At 40.0% G+C, this 26,380-nt stretch overlaps 1 protein-coding gene and 1 pseudogene across 1 annotated transcript in view; both read right to left on the bottom strand.

Moving 5' to 3' along the window:
* The window catches only part of LOC144513768 (RNA-binding protein Musashi homolog 2-like), a 375,361-nt gene that overhangs the window by 158,321 nt on the left and 190,660 nt on the right, over nucleotides 1-26,380 (bottom strand). The window contains exon 7 of the mRNA XM_078244953.1: nucleotides 7,806-7,854. Within this exon, the coding sequence (XP_078101079.1) occupies nucleotides 7,806-7,854 (49 nt within the window). The remainder of the gene's footprint in view (nucleotides 1-7,805; nucleotides 7,855-26,380) is intronic.
* LOC144512269 (uncharacterized) lies at nucleotides 19,821-24,268 on the bottom strand (annotated as a pseudogene).

Below are 26,380 nucleotides of genomic sequence, written 5' to 3'. Positions count from 1 at the left end.
TCCGCCATTTTGACTTGAAAGTTCGAAATTAGTGCGATTTTGGCCATTTCCACGTCGTACTTTAACGAACTCCTCCTAGAGATCAACTTAAAATTTGGTCTGTGCAATCTTAAGACGTTAAAGATGAAAAGTTATTAAAAGTAAAACTTTTCGTCATAGGGCATGGCCGTGGCGGGCTGGCTATTCTGTGCGTTTCGCCATCGAAACAGGAAGTGGGTGTAACTCGAGTGTACATTGTTCAATTGGCTCGAGACTTTTCAGGATTCATAAGACTCTAACTCTCCTCCTAGAGAGTTCATCTGATCAACTTCAAATTTGGTCTGTGCCATCTTAAGACGATGGCACAGACCAAATTTGTCTGTGCCAACTTTTAAAGATGAAAAGTTATTAAAAGAAAGCCCCCAGGAAGAGCACTATGTCTTAAAGCCACCATGGGCTTAGCGGATAACGGTGGTACTGCACCCCATGGCCCAGAAAGACTTTTCACATAGACTTTGCATGGCGAAAGAAACTTCTATATTTCAACGGATAATTTTTTTGGGGGTACATCAACTTACCAGCCCGAACACTTAAAGGGTCCTTGTTGATTAAAAATTTTAACATTCACTAGTAGCCAAATCCAGAGTTATTAAACTAGGTATGACGAACGCGCATAATGGACGCGAGTAGACCCACAGGACTGCGCCCGCCCGCTCACATGACTGTTCTCCCGAAGTCCTGTAGCTGTAATAATGTATATAGCTAATGGTTGTAATTCACCATGTGTTCTATTAATACATCCATGGTATTATCGTATGATACACCCGAGGAATGTATGTATGCTGTAAAGCCTGTAACATGGATGTAACGTCATGTATGAAGCGTTTCCCAAACTGGTGGGGCTATCGGCTAGTAGCTATTAGAGGTAGCTAGCATGGATGTATTAAGAGAACGATAACACTATACATAGCTATATGCCTACATAACGTTACTACAGACATAGTGATTACATCGCCTTGGTTTTCTCTTATGATAGCTACATCTGAGGGCTGTATGCTGTAAAGCTTGTAACGTTGATGAGGGATGAAGCCATGGATGAGCTCTGTTCACGAAACTGAAGGCTAACGTTAGTAGCTAGCGCTAGCTAGTAGCACGACATAATGATTAAATCTCCTTGGTTGTCTAAATACATCCATCGTGTATTTAGATAAGCATGTAAACAATCAGGAACAACAAAAACAAAATGTTTAACGTTAGTGAATATTTTATACAATGAAACGGCGAGTTCATGAGGTCGCCAATTGTAAGAGACATGAGAGATAAGCTCATGAACGAGCATGTTGCTACCGGTTGCTACGACAACACAAACAAACTTGCTGATGCGCATGTCCATCGTGACGTCATGGGCCAGTCAACGCGGAAGAGCCAAGCTCCATGATTGCTTTATGCGCTTTTGAGCACTCTCATTGGAATGCACGGGGCTTCCCACCGAACACTGTATCCAGTTCTCTTAAAGTGCCCATATTATGAAAAAAACACTTTTTCTGGGATTTGGGGTGTTCTTTTGTGTCTCTGGTGCATACAAACTTTGAAAAAAATCCATCCATGCTGTTCTGAGTAAGATACGGTTTCTGAATGTGTCCTGCCTTCAGTCTCCGGGGGTGAGCTGTTCAAAATCGGCACGGCTTGTGACGTCACAAGCCGAAACGAGCTGGCTGACCGCAACAGTTAGCTCGTTAGCATGCTAATGCTAACGCCAGCATGCTAACGCTAGCATGCTACCTCGGTCTCAATAGCAAAGCACTGCTACAACACACACAAGTTCACCATAATCTACAAAAGAACTACTTCCATGTGCGCCCTCATTTAGAAGTCTCCCAGCTAATCCTGCCTTGTAACTGACCGAAGTTGGAGAAACAGCCTTTCTTTTACTGTCTATGGAGCTAGCTAGCTGACATGATCTACATCTGAGCTACTGCGCATGTGCGAGTGCAATCAAAGATAGTACAGAAGAAGAAAAGAGGTCTCACTCTGTAGCTAAAACAGAGACCAGCTGAAAAGAGGATCTGCAGCAGTGAGAGAGAGCTGTGCAGTTCAACAAAAATATGGTGTTTTGAAAATTAAACCATGTAAACCTATTCTGGTACAACCTTAAAATACAATTATGAACCTGAAAATGAGCATAATATGGGTGCTTTAATACATCCATGGCATGGCCGCGGCGGCCATTTTGTGCGTTTCGCCATTGAAACAGGAAGTGGGTGTAACTTGAGTGTACATTGTCCAATTGGCTCGAAACTTTTCATGATTCATAAGACTCTAACTCTAAGGACATTTACTGGACAAAATTGACTCAAAGTCATAGTCATAGTTGCCTAGTGGCAACAGGAAGTAGGCCTAAAAGTCCAGGGGCCTCATGTATAAACGTTGCGTACGCACTAAAAGCTTGCGTACGCTGGTTTTCATGCTGCTTTGTGATGTATAAAAAATTAACTTGACGTGAGAATGTGCGGGCTGTCACGCAAACTGTTGAGCTGTCGTGAGAATGTGCGGGGACGTCCGCAAAGTCTTGTCTGGCTCTGTAACGTGGCGAATTCTAACTGAAAAGTGCCGAAAAATCACCAAACATTACAAAATAAAGGGCAAACTCATGTGATGCGTAATTGATCCCGTGGATGATTTGTAGGCTATTAAGTGAACAAGGTGTACCGTAAAAGTCTATCAAACACTGGGCCATCTTGACTGTCTTAATTCTGCACATATTTCTGTTGCTGTAGTCCTATTTACTATTTCATTATTTCATCCATGTGTGGCGCAGCGGATCCGTGCACACTGTCACCTGCCGTGGAGACGCTGGCCTCACTAACCTCTCCTCCTCTGAGTCGGGTTTCCCTCGCGCTGGACTCAGTTTCACTGAGCCTACTAACATTTACAATGGCATTACATCAGTGAGTTCAAACTGCTTATTGTGCGTAATTTGGACTGACACTGCACGGCATGTTGTTTGGTAACTGGTGTGACGCTGCCACTATTCTCTTGATTTCCAGTTCGACATTTGTTTTAACCAAATGACCATATGCCACTCTGGGCATTTTGTTGTATTGCTTATCCAAGGTGACAAAACTACAAACAGCTAATTTTTTTTGCGCCTCCACCCCCGTGATCAGAACCTCAACCTTTTTTTTTCATCTGCAGAGGTATTACCCGTTGTGATTGGACAAAGAATGAGGTTGGGGGTGTATTTATAGTCATTTCCATATTAATTTACGGGAGGAGGCAAGGCGGGGTCGGTGGCTCGTTCACGTGCGTTCAATTTCAAGTGGATTGTCATGTATAAAGGAAAGGTGCGCAGGACCTGGCATACGCCCGGTTTTATACATGTGAATATTTCTGTGCGTAGGTACTTTTGAAGTTTTGGCCGTACGCCATCTTCTGGTATGAAAGCTGCGCAGTCTTTTATACATGAGGCCCAAGGTGCTATACTTTAACAAACTCCTCCTAGAGATTTCATACGATGGACTTCAAATTTGCTGTACCATCTCAACACCTTAAAGATGAAAAGTCATTAAAAGAAAAACTTTTCCTCCAACGGTGTGGGTGTGGCGTGGCGGCCATTTTGAGTGTTTAGCGTAGACGAGAAAGTGGCTGTGACTACAGTGTACATTGTCATATCTGCTTGAAATTTCACACAATCAACAAGAGTCCAGGCCTGAGGACATATACAGGCCAATACTGACTTTTGGTCATAGCGACCCCCGCTGGCATCAGGAAATCAGCTTTATATGACAAACATCATCTGATTTACATGAAACTTATAATGTGTAGTGTACATGTGATACTGAGCCTCCCCCTATACTTTAACCACGCCCACTTACTCAGGTCACGCCCCCTTTCATAACATTTGAACCATTTAAGGTAGAGTCTTGTGTGAGGTATCATTGAACTCAGCAGATAGTTCCTTATTCATTGGTGATGGTTTGGCCCGTCCCCCTATGCTCAAGCCACGCCCTCTTTCATAACTGGTGACCCGTTTAAGGTAGAGTCTTATGTGAGGTATCAATGAACTCAGCAGAGACTTCCTTATTCATTGGTCATGGTTTGGCCCGCCCCCATATGCTTAAGCCACGCCCCTTTCATAACTGGTGACCCGTTTAAGGTAGAGTCTTATGTGAGGTATCAATGAATTCAGCAGAGACTTCCTTTTTTATTGGTAAAGGTTTGCCCCAACCCCCTTTCACAGCTAATGAACTATAGGACTTAGATTCTTGTGTGAGGTATCATTGAACTCAGCAGGAAGTTCCCTTTTCATTGGTGACAATTTGCAGTGTCTGAGTGCCGCGCAAATACATGGTCGCAAGGAGCGGCGTCCACCAGTAACCCCGACGCGCGCAGAGGCGCGAGGGCCTGTCCAATGCTGCTTGCAGCTTTAATTGCATTTTGTGTCTGTTAAGAGGCACAAAGGCACTCTTTATAAGATGCCCCCACAACTGCCATTTTAGCTAACTGGGAACTCTGGATGTAGCTGCAGCAACTCCAGTTTGTTAGCACCTATTCTGGTCGTTTTTTCACAATCATTGACCATGAAGTTAAAGTTTATTGAGCACAAAAGTACAAAGAGGGGCTTTGGTGGTATACAATTGTCAAACATTGTGTTAATATATTAAAAAGTTTAAATACTACTTAAACTTTTGTGTGCAGCCGTCTACCTTTAATACATTTATTTATCTTTTGATACACATTCTGTGCAGTTAGATGTTTTGTTGGTTCCATCACTCTTTTTGCTGCTCTGACTGAGATTTGTTTACAGTAACAGATTATTCCTGCCAAAACCTTTTGAAATGCTCCTCTACAATAATTGGGAGATACAGATGGTGTGGGCATTAACAATTGAAATAAATAATTAAATTGCAAACAGCCTGCTTCTCCCTGCTCCCCCTAAGCAAGATCTCTAACATCTTCACCTCTCCTACTGATACAGAGGGCCAGATGTACTAACGCTTTTGTGCCCACTTCAGGCGTATTGTGCGTAAAAGCATGGCAAGGTATGTACAAACAGGCCACACTGTGGTAAAAGCGCATACTGCCTGTCGCGGGAACTGAAAATGGCAAATTGCGCTTTTCCGTGTCATGCATATGCATTTACAGGAGGGTCAAGGGGAAAGTGGGAGTTTCCCATAAAGAGATGCCTAATTATGTATTCCGTGGTATGTACAAAAACCGCCCGTGACAGCGCGCCTCTATTTTGCGGTGAAAATTCTCCGCCTCTTAAAAGCAAGTGTAAACCAGCCGCAAGCGGGTTTCCTCGCATATGCCTCACGGATGAAATGGCAGCAGTAATCCGAGCAAGACGAAGACATAGGCCAAGGAGATGAGCTGAAAGGATTTTTGCCACAAGGATCACACCTTTCCGTTGAGTGAACACAAAATCATTAAGCATTACAGATTAAGCAGCCATGCAATATTACAGTTACTGGCAGTGGTGTAGTCTATGTGATACGCAGGAATACGCAGTATACCTACCAGGAAAGCTCCAGGATTTCCATATACCCACTTAAAAATGCCCAATGACACGCAACAACATACTTTCCATTATATTTTTGATATATTTTGAATTTGTCATCTGTGTTTTTCTTCTTCACATAGGCTAAATAAAGGTATTTCCAGTGTAAATTGGTGCATGAAGTCGTTGAATGAATGCATGAATGCTCAAAACTCCCTTCCCCCCCCTCCCAAAAAAAAAGGCATATTCTGGCCAATATATATATATAGTACAGTATACCCACTACAATACACTAGACTACACCACTGGTTACTGGAAGAAATCAAAGATGACATTGAATCTCCGACTCAGCGTTCACGTTCTATTCCAGCAGTTGTTAAACTCCTCGTTAAATTACAAATATTGGCATTAGGATAATTTCAAACAGTCATAGCATCAGCAGTGGGAATATCGCAGTCTGCACTCAGCTGTATCATACCACAAGTACTTAACGCTTTGCTACAGCACAATTTACGCCATAGTGGGCAGAGAAAGGTGCTGATTACCCGAGGAACTGCAGGTTTGGTAAATACGACGTAAGCTTAAGTATCACAGCATGCGCTTTCTGCGGGTTGGACATGGCGTGGATAACGCTACATTTGCAAATTTACATACATCTGGCCCAGAGAGAGTGACCCACAGGATGTAACACACACACAAACCAGTTTTTGGATGATCCCAGCTTCAAAAGCATTCCTTGATTCCAGATGCTTGATTTCTGATAATTATTGCATAAATTCATGGATTGGAATATTTTGTGCATGTTAACTTTTTTCTCATTTTAATTAGTCAGTATAATTTATATTCCCACTTTGCAAGAAATACAATGTTTGATGTGATTTAATAGCATAAATATTGCCGGTTTTAGGACAACTACCGCCAGATTTATATATTGCTTGTCTTACATGATATGTCCAAATTTGAGATTAGGAACATCTGTAAATAGCAGTGTAACTTCTGGGTTTGCATGTGGTTGGGTTGGCTCAGTGGTAGATATATATTTAGAGGTTTATGCCTCAACGCAGAGGTCAAGTGTTCGAATCTGACCTGTGACAATTTCCTGCATGTCTTCCCCCTTTCTCTCCCCTTTCTCACCTATCTGTCCTGTCAAAATTTACAGTTGGAAAAGCCCAAAAAAATTATCTTCAAAAAAAAACTTTGGGGTTTGCACCAAGAAGTCCCTGGTCGCCGCCTCTTCAACCCAAAACTCTAACTGGTTTAAACAACCTTTGTCAACTCTCTTTCGCTATTATGCTCTTTTCTAGAGATGGAGTAGTGAAACAGCAAAGAGGTTTGTATGGCCAAACAGTAATAATCCCCCATTGCACAGGAAAACAGTGAGTGCATACATACATAAGTATGAGTGAGTGCATACATAAGTATGGTTGTATTGTACATGCAGGACTGGGGTGTGTAAACTGTGATGGATGTTTACCATATACAGTTGGTATAATCATTTAACTCTTTGTTTTTCTCTTCAGTGAAAATGGCTTGTTTTCAACCTGTCTGATCATTTGACTGCTCGTCTATCTTGTTTCGTCACCAACAAGTGACAAGTCAAAGTCACTGTCTCATTATTATCAAAAATGATGGCCAAAACTATGAATGTAAGACCCAGGTTTCAATAACTAAGATGTGTAACGGTAGAAACCTCTATTTGCTGACTTTGCTCCTGACTGCCTTCGTATATAAAGACACTATCTATTCCTATCTATATATTATATTATATTTCCTTTCCAAAACTACTCACCACTCCTAAGCTCGTGTTGGTCTGGAGTGGCTCACTGGTTCCTGTATCTGTCTTCAAAAGTGTGTCTGTCTCCTCCTCTCTGCTGCAGTGTCTTTGTAAAGTCCTCTGATTTGGGGCAGATGGCTGCACTGCTGAAGCCACAGATAAGGCCTTCACATAAGGAAGGGGTGGAGATAACCATCCTGCCGCCTACTGCTGCAGCATTAGCTATCTGAACCCTTATCGAACCACACAGGCCTCCCTCCTTCATTCTCTGTCCTTCTGTTGGTGGGGCTTTTCTCTCACTCCCTCATTTGACCCTCTTATTCTTTCTCACCTATATGTCTCTTCTTCAATCTTTGAGAAAATACACAGGCGTGTGTGTGTGTGTGTGTGTGTGTGTGTGTGTGTGTGTGTGTGTATTGAACTGAAGCAAGTTTTTAATATAGATCAACGTTTGTGGCTGTTGATCTCCTAGGAGGAGTATTTCTTAACAGACAAACACAAACTTATATACACACACACTGGACATACAGTAGCAGTGAAATGCGAACTTACCTCTATGTCGGTTGGTGGTTTTGTCAAACATTAGCATGGCATCCTCTACCTAAAAGAAGAAGGGAAAATGTGTTCATGTGTTAGGCTACATGTGCATGTAATACATGTGCACACACAGTACTAAACAGAAGCATTGCATCTTTAAGGGCAGCACACAGAGGCAGCTTATGAAGTGTGTCAGAACACATGCCGCTACGGTATTTATTTCACAACACCATTTTCATTGCCGGTTGATGCATGTTGACATTTTAGGATACGTCACTGTGCCAGCATCAGTGCACATCAGCACTGATGCTGGCACTGAAAACCAGCATTTTTATAACATTCACTTTCCTGATCCTGTAACCTGACTGGATATTTTTTCTGTCTGTCATGTCTGGTGTGTGCCACTGTCATCAAATGACATTGGTCAGCTCGTACAATTCCATGGTGTGTGTTGCATTTTAGGACCCTCTAGCATTGGAGTCTAGGGATGTAATGATGTTTGATTAGTACGTTTCTCTCAAATTCTTCAAGAAATAAATACAGATCAGTGACAAATGAAAGTGCAAACTAACATCAGGTGCCTGCACAAAGCCTAAATAACATATAAAGATAATACCCACCAAGCCACAGCCTTTTTACCCTGCTGCTGTCTGACTATTGATACAGAAGTATCTGCTGCCATAACACCAGACTACTGAGCAGCTTCTTTCCTTAGGCTACATCCACACTAATATGTTTTAGTTTTGAAACGCACAACTACATTTATGCCTCGCGTCCATATTACTCCAGTGTTTCCGAGCCCCTAAAACAGAGACATTTTAAAATGCTGATTGGGTCTTACCAGTGTGTTTCTTCACGCCCTTATCACATGACCCTTTTCCAGAAGAAACCAAAGACATCATCCTTAAATCGTCCCTAAATTCTATAATGCTACTACTGCCTACATGCGCAGGCATCTATCTGCTGATTTTACTTTTCCCTTTGAAGTTAACAGGAAACACTAGTTCATATATATTGTGTATCACCTTGTTCAGGTCTTCGGGTCCTGAAGCTGTCCATGGGTTTAACGTGTTTTCTATGAAACATTTATGACCTCCATGCAGTAACATTCAACAACCCATGTGGTCCGTGTGACATAGCAGCGACTTACCCTCAGAGAGGGCAGGGAGACATGTAGCACGATGGCCCATTCGTGCGAACAATAAGGGACACTGAGTGAGTGTTTGGGCTGAGTGGAGCCGAGACCACTACCTGTCACAGACCTGTCCTTGAGAATCCCTGATCTAACTGACCAAACTGTAAAGACTCCAGGCTAGTCCCAAAACACCCTTAAACATCATACATTTTATGAGTTGTTGAGTAAGGGGGAAAGATTATAAACTTAGTAAAAATGCTATCTATAACAAATTCATAATTATTTGTGCCTTGCTGTAAATTTGGTAAATGTAATACTTTAAAGGTCCAGTGTGTAACGTGTTTAGTTGTTCATTATCAAAATCTGTGTTGCCCGTTCACAAACTTGTCCTTTTTCATGAATATTTACCACCACCATCAATTCCAAGTATTCCTTTTGAAATGTTACATTTGCATTCGCATGAACTGGGGTAGACGCTCCATATTTATGCGCCATCTTGAAATACATCAGCCGTAAGGGACATACAGGACATACTGCTCTGTCTTTCGCATTTTCGCTGTCACATGATAAACTCACAGGTGCTGCTAATGCTGCTAATGGGTATTGTAGCTCCCGGCCCAGCAAGTTTGAAGAAGAAAACATGGAGGACTACACGTATTCAATATCCAAATTTCAGGAACAACGGTCTTCTTCTTTGTCCAGAAAAAGAAAAAGGATATTGAAAAGAGCAAGAGACCGGCTTTTTGTAGCGTGAAGGCTTCCGTAGCTGTAATACGTACTTTGAACTGCGTGGCGCGAGAGAGTTGATTGCGATATATGATCTCAACGCTAGATGAGAGAAATTCCTACACATTGGACCTTTAAAGCTTTAGTGCGTAACTTTTTGAACACACGTCCAAAACAAGTTCATCCATTCGCCCCTCAGTGGTCACTACAGATATGACTAAAATATACGTACGCAAAAACAAAATTCTGATTTATAACACCTTGCGGCACACACCGGTATGCACTCTTCTCGTTATAAATACGGACGTGCGTTACCTTATGTTGTGCACGAGCCTCACGCTCCTCCCAAGGTCGTGCCATATTTGTCCTAATTAGGTCCACGTTAATCAATCAATGAATGTAGCAGCCTTGTAAATAAGCCCTTGATGACCAATCATGAAACGGAAAAATGGGGAAAAAACACAATTCGGTGATTGTGAGATCGAGGTGCTCCTGACAGAGGTAGAACATCGAAACAAAATCCTGTTTGGAAGCCTTAACCCTTGTGTGGTGTTCATATTTTTGTTACACAGCCTTAATACTTAACAGATTTAGCTCAATTGCCAATGATATTTACATAATTTATGGTTCATATTTGCCATTTACCCCTGTGAAATCACATTTATGATCATATGATAATTTTTTGTGAGAAAACAAGGAAATTCAATGATAAAGAAAGGTAAAAAATAGAAACAAGATTTTTGATCATTATTAGTGCATTTCTTAGAACTTAATCAGAACAGGTGAAAGTGCTTGAAATGTAACAACATCATCAAAAAATCATTTTGCATCACTGTTCTATAACATTAGTATCAAAATAATAAAATTCGTATCAGTCTGTATAGAAAGTTGTAAGTACAATTTTACTACTATAATAAAACACTATTTAAAATAGCAGTTATTTAGTTTTACCCTAATGAAATCAATACACAGCAAACTGAACAGAAAAGAACAAGTATTTTGTTTCAGTTTCTCTTCTTCCAGAGGCCTGTACTACGAAGCAAGATTTGGCGTTGACGAGGTAACTTCAGGTTCAACCCAGGGTTTTGTGTATCACGACGGTGGATCACTTGTTACTTGGGTAAATCGCTGTGGTAACTTATGCTGAACACCTAACCTGCTTGGGAGCAGGTTATGTTGAAGTTTAGCGATCAACCAGTGTAAAAGCACCGCCTACTGACCAATCAGTACTCGATTGATAACGGCATCACCGTTCTTAGAAGATCCGGTGGAGCTCGGTGCACGGAGAGAAAGAGGTGCGCTCATAAAAGTTAAAACATTTAGAGACCGACAACCCCGTTAACATTCCCTGATGGGTATTTTTATGAAAGATATAGATTTTAAGCGGAGGGAATTACGTATAGGCTATTTGTTGACTTGGCTTACCACTGCCAGGGTTGCAACTGAAATAATAGGCTAAAGAAACAACAGTTTATGGAAAGCATAAGTGTAATTATGATCAGAGCTTGTGCCTGACTGATGGGTAAGTGATATTTATAAGCGTTGTGATTTACGTATAACAGCGTTGGCTTTGTTTTGCCAGCTTTCCTTCTTGTTTTATGAAGCAGCGACTGTATTGCGTTTTGCAATACAAACCTCTTTCCACCTGGGCTCACACATCTCTCACACTAAAGTAGTAAGATACAGAGAAGAGATTTAGAGGTTTGACTGACATTAAGCACAACAACATGTAGATTAAAGTTTATCTACTTATCAACTTCCCATGCAGTAATGCCAACCTTACTTCCTGTCTAAATTCAATTCATAAACCCTAAACTAATACTGGCAAGTGGCCCTAAATATCTTTGGTTTAAGATAAGTATCAGTCTGTTATTTTTCATTTTAGCACCAGTGAAATACTGTGGTATATAGACAGAGTGTGTATAGTAACGAAGTAGAACTACTTCACTACTCTACTTAAGTACTAAAAGGCTGTATCTGTACTCTGCTGGAGTATTATTTTTTTCTCCTACTTCCACTTTTACTTGAGTACATATTTTCGATGAGTTTAATACTTTTACTCCGATAGATTTTTTATGTGCTGCATCATTACTCGTTACTGTTGTGAATTCCTCACACTACGGAGACTGTGTAGGTTAGTGTGTGTACATTATTTACGTACGCCAATTACGTAAGAAATCCCCGAGATTGCGTCGTGTTTCTTTTCAATATGGTTGCCCGTTCAGAAGTCAGTAACAATGTAAGTTTGTACTCTTTCTATTTTGTTAGTGTTGCAGCAGATGAATCTATTCCTGAGTTATTTCAGTCTGAAATGAATACTGAATGTTAACCGTTTGACCCTGTGATTTGAAGCTGCTATTATCCGTACTTTGCTAGCTTGCTAACTTTCCTGTTCATCACACGTTACTAGCTAGTGTGTAATAACCTTTTTGGGGGCTTTAATTGTTACTGTGCTGGAGAGGATGTTTATTTTAATTTGGCTACAGCCTTGGTAAACATTTGACATAATATAAACAATATGATATTCAAACTTTTGACTGCTTTCTTGAATAACTAAATAACACAATACTTGTACTTTTACTTTCAGTACTTGAGTAGTACATTTTTAAATTAACTACTTGCAATACTTAAGTACAACATTTTTTGAATACTTCAGTACTTCTACTTACAGTGCCTTGCAAAAGTATTCACCCCCCTTGGCTTTTTACCTATTTTGTTACATTGGAGCCTTTAGTTCAATGTTTTTTTAATCTGAATTTTATGTGATGGATCAGAACACAATAGTCTAAGTTGGTGAAGTGAAATGAGAAAAATATATACATAAAACTATTTTTTAGAAATAAAAAACTGAAAATTGGCATGTGCGTATGTATTCACCCCCTTTGTTACGAAGCCCATAAAAAGCTCTGGTGCAACCAATTACCTTCAGAAGTCACATAATTAGTGAAATGATGTCCACCTGTGTGCAATCTAAGTGTCACATGATCTGTCATCACATATACACACCTTTTTTGAAAGGCCCCAGAGGCTGCAACACCTAAGCAAGAGGCAACACTAACAAAACACTGACATGAAGACCAAGGAACTCTCCAAAGAAGTAAGGGACAATGTTGTTGAGAAGTACAAGTCAGGTTTAGGTTATAAAAAAATATCCAAATCTTTGATGATCCCCAGGAGCACCATCAAATCTATCATAACCAAATGGAAAGAACATGGCACAACAGCAAACATGCCAAGAGACGGCCACCCACCAAAACTCACAGACCGGGCAAGGAGGGCATTAATCAGAGAGGCAGCACAGAGACCTAAGGTAACCCTGGAGGAGCTGCAGAGTTCCACAGCAGAGACTGGAGTATCTGTTATGTACAGATACACCTCGATATCCTGTCCATAAATATTACAAACAGGATTGGTGATAAAGCGCAGCCCTGGCGGAGGCCAACCCTCACCTGAAACGAGTCCCACTTACTGCGGAGAACCCGGACACAGCTCTCGCTTTGGTCATACAGAGATTGGATGGCCCTGAGAAGGGACCCCCTCACTAACATCAACCACTCGGATTTAGATAAGGGAGGCCGTTCCTCCCAATCACGCCTCTCCATGTGTCTCCATCATTGCCCACGTGCACTTCTCTCTGTCTGCCTCTATTTGTTGCTGTTATTTGAAAGATATTTTATCTCATATGATAATCAAAAGGCTCAGATTTCATGGGTAGCCTGTCTCAAGAAGGTGAGGCAGCAAGTGCTTTTGCACTCATCGTGTTGCCAATCTCTCTGGGAAAACTGAAAAATGAGAAATAAATAAAGTAATGGAGGAAGAACGTTCTTGTGACCGTGAGCTACAAGGTATTACTGTACATTGATTCACCTTTCTAAAAAAGCAGCTGCATTTTTATTGTGTCAGCTGCCACTAGCGGGGGGTTATTAGCCAATATCTGTAAATATGAAAAGAAGAGATAAGATCACAGCAGATAAGGAAAAACTGACTGAGCCTTTTGAGAAACAGCGTATCTAAACGTCCCATGCCTGTGCTTACTGCTTTATCCCAATCTTACTCTGAAGAGCTGCACAGAAACTTTTTTTTAAATGCCACTTTTATTGCAACCAAGACGGGCTAGGGTGATAAGAGTTCTCTTTTGAAAAAGGTCCTCGGTATCACCTACTGGAAGAAAATAGTCCCAAGCTTTTCACTTGCCACCCAACACCTCAGATATTGGTTTTAAGACCAAAATTTCACACACTCCCTAAAATCCATAATATTAGATTGAGCTCAAATGTTTTCACACATACACTGTAGTTAAAGTATAAATATAGTGTATATATATATACTGTATTAAACTACTGTTTATTTAAAGAGATCTGGGCCACAGAGCATTCATAAGAAATGACAGTGAAGATCACCAATAGCAGCGGGCAATAGCCTACTTTTAAACCACAATGTGGGTGTAAACATACCACGATCCTCTATGCTGCATGTAAAAGCATGCCTCTTTGATATTTGCACTCTTCCCACTTAGTACAAAGTACCTGCTGCACAGCAATTTCCCTCTGGATAAATAAAGTTTATCTCATCTTGAAGTTCACTGAGGTGAAAATAATATAATTTCAATACAACAAGGTCTGTCTCAGGCAAATACCCGCAGGAAGGAAACAAGATAGCAGTCAGATGTGTCAGGATATACTTGTTGTTGATATTATCCTCATAAGATAGATAAATAAGTAGATATTTTTATTGATCCCAAAAAATGGGAAATTATGGTGTTGCAGCAGGAAAATATCAGACACACAGCACACATTGGATGATGAAAGTGGCTAACATTGGCACCACCACTGATTACATCTTGTCTCCTTCCAACAGTCAACATTGCCAATTTTTTTTTTAAAGATTATTATTATAAGACAGCTGAAGACAGGAAAGTGGGGGGGTATGACGTGCAGCAAAGGGCCGCGGGTCGGAATCCAAACCGGGCCACTGCGGTAATGGCTGAGCCCTAGTACAGTAACCAGGTGAGCTACCAGGGCTCCCCAACATTGCCATCTTTTAACCCACACCACGATCTTTCTTAAACCAAATAGGTGTAGGTCTTATATCTTAACCAAACCTTCACCATGGAGATGGCAGTCAGAAAACACACATATTTTGTCATGGTCATTTGGATCATTTTGGAGGAACCACTTGTGTAGTTGATGTCATCAGGTGCCCCAGATTCTGGACTGCATATTGCAAAGCTCATTTGTAAACAGTTAACCAGTTGTGTCACTGTTCACACCACTATGGTGTAATATGTATTCATGTCAGTGTTGCTGCAATTTGTTGTATGTATGTATTTTGAAATGTTTCATTGAATGGCCAAATGGACCAGAGACCATTTTCCACTTTTGTGGACAGTATTCACCAACATACTGTAGTTGATTTACTTCCACACAAAACAAAGAGGAAAATAACCATTTTCAAATCTAGCAAATTTAGTGTGTGTCTTAGGAAGCCTGGAACTGAGTGTATAGTGAGTTTAGAGTGAGGACCAGTTGCACCTGACTGTCTCCCTGTCAACCCCATGAGACGTACTGCAGAAAACAAGCTATTCTCCAAGGAAGCCAGGCTTATCCAAGCTGTCAGTCACCATTATCGCTCTGATAAAGAGTTCACAACAGCAGGTGCAGAGAAGCTCAGAGCAGACAGGTGTTGTTGATCGGAGCAGAGTGAAATTAGCAGTAAAGTTACTAAATGGAAGTAAATGTACAGTATAGGTTTCAGTTTTTCCATGAATAAATGCTGCAGCTCATCAAGACCCAGTAAAGTTCCTGTCTTGCTTCCCAACTGCTGGGTAAAGTAAAGGGGATAAGGTCCAAAGTGAGCGTCATCTTTGGCCCTGGATGCAAAAAAAAATCTTCCAGCCAAAGCCAAGAAGAGTGATTAGAAGAACATTAAAACAGTGAATATGTTTTCTGTTTCTTTGTTGTCCTAGGCTAAATATTCTTTGTATGAATTAAAATGTATTGCTAGTATTTCTTTTGCATGCAAGTGCACGTGTACAGTACCCTCCCACCCCTGAAAAGTAAGACGACACGGTGTCATTTGAACCCTGGAATTTACCATGCTTATAATGTTTTTGTGTAAATATATCGAACATTGAGTGACATCGTCTACATTAAATGATATCTAAATTATGTAAATGTAATTCCTTCATTTTCTTTACATTTCGGAGAGGCAAACCAAAAATAATAATTGCCACAGTGGCAGGCAGTGGTCAAAGAAATATAAAGGGACATATATAAATACACAAATTGGCTAAAAATCACCTTTGGTTTAACCAGCAGTGGAATTTATTCCTTACATCGCTTAATATTGGCTGATGGAGATAACAGCGGACTCATTGTCATTCCTAAATATTGCTAGCTGGAAGGTTGTATCAGCTGTAGTATTAATAAAGGTTGACAAAGATCGAGCCCATGAAATAATATTTTGCGTAAAAATGTAAATTAACTTATATTTTGATCCAACAAGTCCTCATGCCTAAACAACAAAATAGGCCATTTGTTAGGCTTGACATTACTAAAAGTGCTTAGAATAATGGTAATTTGGACAGCTACAGGTTCATGACAACTGAGCAAACTGCATCTGCTGATCAAGATGGAGGCTGACAAGATTGTTTTTCAACTTGTTTTAAGGTTTTAAGAAGGTTGGATTTTATATTTGGTTTCATGATGACACACCCTAGTTTTGCATTAAATCAACGGAATACCATTCCAGTATCTGTCTACGTATGGAGCTAGAACAGTAACAGTAAACTGAGGTAACTCCAAAAAAAAATCTTAAAATTCTATTAATTTATTTTGATATTTTTATGCATCATTTCAATTTCAATCTTTACACATTGTCTTTATTTCTGTTTTTTTTTTCAATGAAAGTTTTTTTTTACGCCGTCAGGATTTTTACAATGTCACTGGTTTTCAGTTTCAACTTTCTGTCACTGTTTTGGCGCAGAGAGGAGGGGCTTGAGGGGAGGGACAAGGAGGGCACCATTTTCAGATAATTTGCCTACTCATGAGAGTGACTGTTTGGCTATGGTGCGCCCCTCCACCTGAAAAAATGGCCTTGAGTCCGTCATCCTCACCAACCCGGGTTGTCCTCACAGATGCCTGGAATGACCTTATGACCGCGTATCTGCGATGGTTTTGACAAGTTCACCTGCAGCCACCAAATCTAAAGTAAGTCTGTTTACTTCTGCAGTTTTTTGTTGTTTTTTTTCAAATAGAAGCGGGCAGGTTTAATGTTAACTTTTAATGGACGTTGTGCTGTTTTGGCAGATGTTAGCGCGAACAAGAGCTAACGTTAATGATAGCTAATACTGCACATCAGCTAACATTGGCTAAATTGTGGCTAATGGTAATGTTAGCTAATTTCTACCGCCCGGGATCAATCAATCTCAATCTGTCCTCTATAATCTAGTATTGTTTCATATTCTGTCTTCTAAGAGTTTGAGGCCAGTGTTATTGCTGCTGCACAAGGCCTCATAAACGTGCTAACACAAAATATTCAGCAGCATTGTCCCCTAGCACAGCACAAACACCGAGCATTACATCAGGCCAAAAGAGGTGTTGCTGAAGTGGATAGAGATGGCAGACTCGCGGACAGGCTCCAACAGATAATTGTAATCAAATTTGCCTTTCTAATATTGTGGAACTTTTATGGTGATCTGTAAATAAAGATAGAGGCCGCATTGGCTACTTCGGGCTATTCAATCAATCAGACATTATTTGTATAACGTTAGCACGGTTCATACATTGCAGTTAGGGGTGTCCATTTTATAAAATGTTCCTAACCGACGCTTGTTAACTATTATTAACCGATGTAAATATTAATATTAAACTACTTAGAACAGATGAGTGTACGCTGCACCTGACTGCTCAGAACTGCATGTGCTGTGTATGACCACATAATAGACCAGATCTCCATGTAGGAAAATGTTAAGGAGCTGGGAGAAAGTGACTGCGTTGGCTGGCACTTATTAGAGAATGCCAAGGCCATGCATAATGTCTACACAAACCTACTGAACTGATTCTCGAGCATCTCTCTCTGTCTGCTGCAAACACACCCTGTTATAGGCACACGGAACATAACATCCCTCCCCCATAACTCTACTCCAAAGGTATATCTGCTGACTGACAGGTTTCTAGGCAAATCACACACTCACTAACAGGCACACAAACTGCCTTAGAACAGTTAACATTATAAACATGTTTCTCAGTCCAGTATATTTTTAACTGTTTAACTGATAGTGTTAATCAGTTTCCTTGGACATCCCGTTTTGCAATACATCGATGTATTTTTTGTAAACAAAAAAAAGTATTTTTATGGTATTTCTGGATGAAGGCATAACTAATACATGTCTCATCCGATTTCAGTGAGTTGTCTGTATATTCTGTATAATTACAGGCTCCTTCGATTGGGAGGCAGTTCATGGAAAGAATGTTAAGAAGGCTTCAGGAAGTTCTGCAACGCCAGCCAGTGGATTTTGACTATTTACATTTTGTTTTAAGCCATGAAATGGGACTTGTGCACTCTTTTGCTAATGTAGTAGAACTGCCACAAGATGTTGTTCGTGCCTTGTCTGATGTTTTGAGAATTCTTTGTTTGCAAGAGGAGCAGCAAAGACCTCTAGCTTCTTCTTATGTAGAGGTTGTGGGGGGTAGTAGGGGACAGCCAAAATTAGTTGTATCAAAAGAACATCTGCAAAACCTCATTGATATACAGCTGTCCATCCCCTGCATAGCTAAGCTACTGGGTGTCTGCAAAAGGACTGTGTTTCGGCGGATGCGAGAAGAGGGACTATCAGTTAAGTACAACCTGACAAATGAGGAGTTGGACAGCCTTGTGCATTCAGTTAAACTGAGGATGCCACATATTGGCTACAGAATGATGAAGGGCGAACTGTAAGGTATGGGACACCATGTAAGATGGGAGCAGGTTTCAGCGTCCATGCACAGGGTGGATATTGCAGGGATCTTTGAGAGATTTACAGGCTTGGGCTGTGTCGTTAGAAGAATATATTCCGTCCCCACTCACTGGTCCACGTGGACACAAACCACAAACTTATCAGGTACAGTACAACTCTGTAGAATATGGGTGAGCCATATACATAAATGTTGTCTGTTGTAACAATAGTCTTTTTCTGTCTTGTTTGTTTTGTCTGAGCTTACAAATAATTTGCTGTAACTCTGACCATCTGAAGAACATTGTGAAGTTTTTTGTGTCCAGTGATTGCACAGTCCTAGTTGAACAGTGTAAACTATATGAACTAATTAAGAAATTATGTTTATTTATATTATATACCCTAGTAAAGAATCCATTTATATTGTGAACACATTGTGTAAAACTTAAACTTAATGATTACATTTATTTCACATAACTTTTCCTGTATATTGTCACATTGTTTAGTATGAAAGATGCTGCTTACATCACCTGACCATGATGCTTCTACATTCAAAAGCCATTGTTTGAGTAACTTCTCCTGCCACTGAATTATTGTGGGTGTATTTTAAAGCTGCTGTTCATGTCCAGCAGTAGGTGTCACTTCACCACTCATTTTCTGTGATATTCTAGTCACATGGTCATCTTGTATAATATTAACATTTCTCCTTAAATAGTCTGCAGAATCCCTGGGAAGTACCTGGTATGAAAATTTAAAACTGATGAAATTCATCTTGTGTTCACAGCGTAGAACTATTTAAATATCAGAAGTGATATTTTCTGAAAATCTTTTTTTTCTTCAGATATGGCATTGTTATTGTTGCCGGGATCGATGGTTATTCACGAAAGGTAAACATTTAAATTGGATGTTTTTATTTTTGTTCCAAACAAACTTATTGTAACTGAACCTACCATATTCCATAATGTATATTTACTAAAGTATTTTGTTTCTATGCTGTAGATCATGTACCTGGGTGCTTCTAACAACAACAAGGCATCAACAGCACTTGGCTTCTTCATGAGCTCTGTTGAAAACTTTGGCTTTCCATTAAGGTAATAGGATGGCAAGAGACTCCAGTATTGTCCTTTTTCATCAAGATTAACATCAAAACATTACGGTTTGTCTGTGTTGCTTATGTTATAATTTAGAGTTAGAGGAGACCAAGGGGTAGAAAACGTTGGCATCGCTCACTCCATGTTCACTGTTCGTGGCTGTGGCAGAGCAAGCTAAATATCTGGAAAAAAGTGTGCATAATCAAAGGTGAATATCAAAATAAGGTTTACTTTTGTTTGTTGGTACGACAGTACAGTATTTTCCCAATTATCCTATGGTTTATTTAGACATCTTACCACTTATACTCCTGTGACTACCCAAATGAAATGTATGTGAATGTGATATCAGCTTTTCAGAATTGCTTTCAAAGATGTCAACAGCAGCATCTCAATGGGATAGCAGATACAATGGGATAATCAGCACTTACTGTGGCTGGTGTATTGGCGGCAGAAGTTTTAGAGGTTGCAATTGCAAAACCATCAAAATGTCTTCTGTAATTTGTGTATTTATGCCTGTAATATAAAATATGTACTGATTCTTTAAAATGGTGCACTGATAGTTTTTGTATTCATCTTGTAGGGTGGAGCGCTTGTGGCGTGATGTGTGGTTGGCGGTAACGTGTATATTACAAACTACTTCACAGTCTTGAAGAGGATTGCCTGCTAGATCCCTCCACAGTCTGCATTTATTTTATGCCCACTCTATATTTGTACCATGCCTCCAGAGGGACCTTGACACTTTCACAGAAGGGTGGGATAACACCATGAATACATGAATACAACATATATAATCCTGTCAAATAAAAGCAGTAAAGCAAATGTGGATGATGAAATGTCCAGCATCTTTACTCTGTCATCGTCCTCTTTGGGGACAAACAGGTTTGAGCAGAGATCTGGGTGCCTCCCAATCAACTCCACAAGGTTGTAGACCTTCATGCCTTTTGTGATTTGCTGAAGGATAGGAGTCAGACGCATTGTAACATGTAGAACAATGGCTCTATTGTGAACAGGAAACAACATTTGTCTTGATTATTGGAGAAGCAAAACAAACCAACAAAACATAACATAACGTAACATTTCTGGAAAAAGACCCAGGGCTAGGCTCTACTTACTATTTAGAGTACAAATGTGGCACTTCCACAAACAGTGTAGATGAGGATTTTTTATAATAACACATTTGTATGTTGTTTTTGCCTTTAATCATCATCATCAACCCTCTTTCATACCAAAAGTATTTTGACATCAGCTAATGTATACACACCATAGTGGGCCAAGAAACTCCAGTTCTAAACTATGCCTTGGTCATGGGCTTTGGCAATAGAATTGACCTAACATTTATGTTTTATTTTATGTATAATATAGATACATTTTCTCTGCTAAATGTATGTGTACATACATAATTTACACAATTTATAATACTGTCCTTCCTGTGTAACAAGCCCGGTGTAACCACAACTCACAATTTCTTCTGTCAACTGTAAGATCAGTTGCCGCCTCCACTAAAATTACAACCCTAATTCTTTACAGGATAGCAATGGAATATTGTAGGTCAAGGAAAGCATTCTGTCTTTGTTTCTTTCACTGTTTTCTAACAGCAGGTGTACTCACCCTTTCTATGAGTGAAAAATATTCCTGATCGTCCACACCGTCTTTGGTCAACTGCAAAGTGTCAAAGTCTCCTGTTGCAAGGAACTGGAAACACCAATTTCTAAAGAAACATGGTGCTGGGCCACCCTGAGCGAGGCTGACTGAGAACACTTCTCCTGCATTTCTGCATGTCATCAACAAAAAATGCAAACATTATACATGACCTTTTCACACTTACATGCACAAACTGTAGAACGAGGACAAGTATGAAACAATGCAAACCTGTAGAAACCATTTTCTAGGTCATTATGACTAGACAGGACGCTTTCCCTTCTTGCCATTGCCCTCGAACAGTTGCCTCTCAATGCCATTCATCATTTCTAAATATAGCAAATGAAGACAACACAATTAAGGAAATAACTCAAATTGTAACTGAACCTGTACTTCTGAAGTTTCAGTACATTACCCATCAAAAATTATTTGCTTAATGCACCAGTATCAATTCCTGCTTCTCCAATGAAAGTCACATTGAGTTTGTTGACAGGGGAGCCCTTCTTTTGTCTTTGCCACTGAATGAAGCCTCTTTGGACAAGGTCATCTCGGGCGATGCAGATCTTAAAGTCTTTGCTTACATCTATTTGATTTGCAAGCAACTGGAGGATATCATCTTCACTATTAAGAAAAGCAAAAGCAAACAATAACTGATGAATGATAAATGCAGAACACAAAAATCACCTAGATATATCAGCCATAGGCACACTTCTCTCGCATAGCACACTACTAGTAGGGCCAAAAGTGGGAGAGAAGTCAGAATTGTAGTCAGGAGTATCCTGTGGACTGAGAATGATCAATATTAAAACACTACATTTTCCAGTAAAATGTATCAATAATTATCCATTTAAACCAAACACATTGTACACTTTAGCAGTATTTATAATTTATATCTGTCCAGACCTAACTCTGGACAGGAAAATTACAACCCAAAAAGTTAATGAAAAGATCAAACATTTGTGAAAAACATGTTAAGATGTGCATATTTAACATGACAGAATAGCAAACCTTTCATCACACAAGCTTGCATGCAGAGCAATGTCATCTGATGGAAAGCAACCACAACATATAGGGCATTCCTTTCTATCCTGTGAACAGTTGTAAAAGTCAAATCAAAAACACAAATATCTTGAAAAAAGTGTAGAATTCTAGACAGATTACAGTTCAACATTATCTCCTGTTCATCGCTGGACTCTTTCTTAGGGTGGTGAATTTGTGACAGAAAGAACCTGGACCTCACTTCGCCAGTCCTAAAAGTAGCACACAACAGTTGTATCCATAAATAGATGTGGGGACAAATAATCAATATTAAAGTATATAGTGATATGATAGATAAAAAGGGACCAATATTGGGACATTCCATAATTATTGAGGCAAAATGGTTTCTTCCCCAGCATAACTTTGAACTCTGTAATGTTGAAGGAAGGTTTTTTGACATTGAAATGGGGTGTTTAATCCAAACTCTTGAAGATGTAGTGAACTAATACAGTGCAGGTTTAATTCTGACTTTGCAAAAACAAATTTGGCCAATTATAGGAATAGTAGTAGTAGTAGTTGTTAGTCTTCAGTACTGCAGATATTAGGATGTGTTGTAATATGGTTGCCAAGGACAAAATATAATAGCATTGTATGAATATTGTATCTCAGAATCAGAAAGGGTTTTATTGCCAAGTACGTTTTTTAAACACATACAAGGAATTTGTTTTGGTGTCGTTGGTGTACGTCACATTCTCTAAATGGAATAGTAAACAACATAAGTATAGGTATAAACAATATAAGTATAAGTATATGTACACAGTATGTATTAAATAAAAAATAAAGATAGAAATAAAAAGAGCATTACAGCAGAGAGTACAGTGGCATGAAGAGCCACGGGTGGAGTGTGGAGAGAGTCAGGGTGGTTTCCGGGCCTTGTTAATAAGGCTAGTGGCGGATGGGAAAAAGCTGTTCATGTGGCGTGTGGTTTTTGTCCTGATGGACATCAGCCTCCTGCCAGAGGGGAGTGTGTACAAATGTGTAAAACAATCTCACACACGTCCTCATCATCTGTTGCAGATTGTATTGCAGAATTATTAGAACTTCTAAAGGTACAGTAATATAGTAAAATGTTTTCAAAATAACTTTATATTGATAACAGTGTACTTGTACTGTAAAGTCTATAATAATTTATTGAAATTTAAAAAGTAGTTACACTACTGCTGCGTGGCTCATATCGTCTGTCAAGGTGAGGGACCTCTTCCCCAACCCTGCTTGGCTCAACTCCAACTCTTCCGCAGCAGAAGGAGTGCTTGAATGCATATCAATTAACCAAATATGCATATATGCTGAATGGCTTAACATTAACGTTACAGACTTTAGGCTTCCCTGGAGTGGTTTGTAACAGAGAAAAGTGTTTTTTGCCTTTGGAGAAGAAGCCAGGAAAGGAACTGCATGTGGGAGATTATTAACATTATGAAATACAACTTCCCATTGAATAAGTCCAATATCAATATATTGTCAATATAGTTAAAAACCTAGTCATCTCCTCCTGAAGTGTTTGTTTTTGTGTTTGTGCTTGCGGATTCTGCTGCTCTTGTGACTGCACTGAATTCTGCTGTGCGGGGGGCCGATGCTGCTGAATATTTTGTGTTAGCACATTTATGAGGCCTTGTGCAGCAGCAATAACACTGGCCTCAAACAACTAGAAGACAGAATATGAATTACTATAAATACGCGATTGATTGATCCCGGGCGGGAGAAATTAGCTAATGTTACTATTAGCCACAATTTAGCCAACGTTAGCTCTTGTTCGTGCTAACATCTGCCAAAACAGCACAATGTCCATTAAAAGTTAACATTAAACCTGCCCACTTCTATTTGAACTGCAGAAGTAAACAGACTTACTTGAGATTTGGTGGCTGCAGGTGAACTTGTTGAAGCCATCGCAGATATGCGGCCATAAGGTCATTCCAGGCATCTGTGAGGATGACGGACTCAGGTGGAGGGGCGCGCCATAGGCGCTCACAGTCACTCAGTCACTCTCACGAGTATGCAAATTATCCGTAAATCACGCCCTCCTTGTCCCTCCCCTCATGCCCCTCTCCTCTGCGCCAAAACAGTGACAGAAAGTTGAAACTGAAAACCAGTGACATTGTAAAAATCCTGACAGTGTAAAAAAAAATTTCAGTGCCAATACTTGTATGCCAATTTCTCTTTTTAATACCTCAGTTTACTGTCACTGTTCTAGCTCCATATCTACGTAGATGGAAACCTTATTTCGATACGGCAGCAGCAGTAATGTAAGCATTCTATTATGGATGATGGTTACATGTACCCAAACAGCAGCTGCTACAACACAACAACCCAAATTCACTTACGGCGCTTTTCCATTACATGGTACCTGCTCGACTCGCCTCGACTCTACTCGCCTTTTTTGGTTTTCCATTACGAAAAAAAGTACCTGGTACCTGCTAACAGGTACTTTTTTTAGTACCACCTCAGTCGAGGTTCCAAGCGAGCTGAGCCGATATGAAAAGGTGACGTGAAAGCGACAGACCGGGGTGTCCTGAACAAACCCGCTATTTTTAAATAGTTTAGCCAGCTGTGTTTTTTTTGCTGCCTCTAGCTTCATTTGAAACTAAATGTGTCTTCTGGCTGTGGCAACAGCAACACACCTTCGACGTTCTGTGTGTAATGGAAAAATGCCATTACTTGCATCTCCTTCTTATCTAACTTACAAAAATGAACACACGTCTTGTCCTGCACCTTAGTTTGTCAAGTGAGCAACAACAAAAAAAGTGCAGCGCTAACGTCAGTTTGCAGGCTAGATAGCTAATAAGCTTCTCAGCTGCAGGACATTAAAGGACAATTACGGTCGATTCCAACACGTAGCTCTGTTGTTTTTAAATTTGGAGTGCTGTCAGTAGTGAGAAAAATGAAAACAATCGTGTTATCCTCCTGCTAGCATTAGCACCCAACAGGCTAAAACAGGGCAAGTTTTAAACTTGTTTTTAGCCTCTTAACATGTTCAAAATGTCATTAAAAGTGCCTTCCCATGTGAAGTGATTCCTTCCAAGTGAACACAGTGAGTCTGACTGCAGTAGATGTGAAAGAAATGCATAAAAGTTCTGCTAATTCAGCTCTGTTTAGTTCCGGTGTTGATACTGCAAGGAGTGCTTTGGGACCATCTACAAACTACAACACTGAAAAGAGATGCAAACATATTTTCAAAAAAGTAAGTGCTGTAGTACAACTAGCAGGAGACAGGTTATAATTGAGGTACGTTTGGAGACACTGCCTTATTTAATCATTAAATTAATAGCCTACATATTTTTGTTGTATCTCTTTTCTGTGTTGTAGTTTATAGACGGTCCCTAAGCACTCTTAACTGCCATCTCAACACCGGAGCTGAATTAGCAGAACTTTCATGCATTTCTTTCACATCTACTGCAGTCAGATTCACTGTGTTCACTCGGAAGGAATCACTTCACATGGGTAGGCAATTTTAATGACATTTTGAACATGTTAAGAGGCTAAAGACAAGTTTAAAACTTGCCCTGTTTAAGCCTGTTGGGTGCTAACGCTAGCAGGAGGATAACACGGTGTAGGCAGCACCGATTGTTTTCGTTTTTCTTGCTTGACAGCACTCCAAATTTACAAACAACAGAGCTACGTGTTGAAATCGACCGGAATTCTCCTTTAAACAGCATGTAAATTGATCTGCAAATGTCACTTGTTAGATGCTGCTGTGGTCTTTACTAATATGACTAACAAAACGCTGTCTGCCCATTACATATAGGCTACAGCACACGTTTGTTTCCTTTGTCTCTCGTTCCCTACGGTAACACCGGCACTCTGGCAGTCACAGAGGCCGAAATGTCCCTCTAGCCGGCTGAGATGAAAAGGAGCATTTCTGACATTTGCAATAGAGAACTATTAACAATATACTTAAAACACTTGTTGACATTATTATTGACTAAAAATGGATGACTAAATGTGATAACACTTGGATTTTAAGGTTAGGGTTGGGAGGAGGCAGGATGCAAATAGTGGTCTCCTCTGTGAGTGAGATAGTTTGTTCATTGTCACA

This window comes from Sander vitreus, chromosome 3 (genome assembly GCF_031162955.1).
Source record: "Sander vitreus isolate 19-12246 chromosome 3, sanVit1, whole genome shotgun sequence".
Classification (NCBI taxonomy): Eukaryota; Metazoa; Chordata; class Actinopteri; order Perciformes; family Percidae; genus Sander; species Sander vitreus.
Note: the sequence above shows the minus strand (reverse complement) of the source record. Positions and strands in the feature narration are given on the sequence as shown.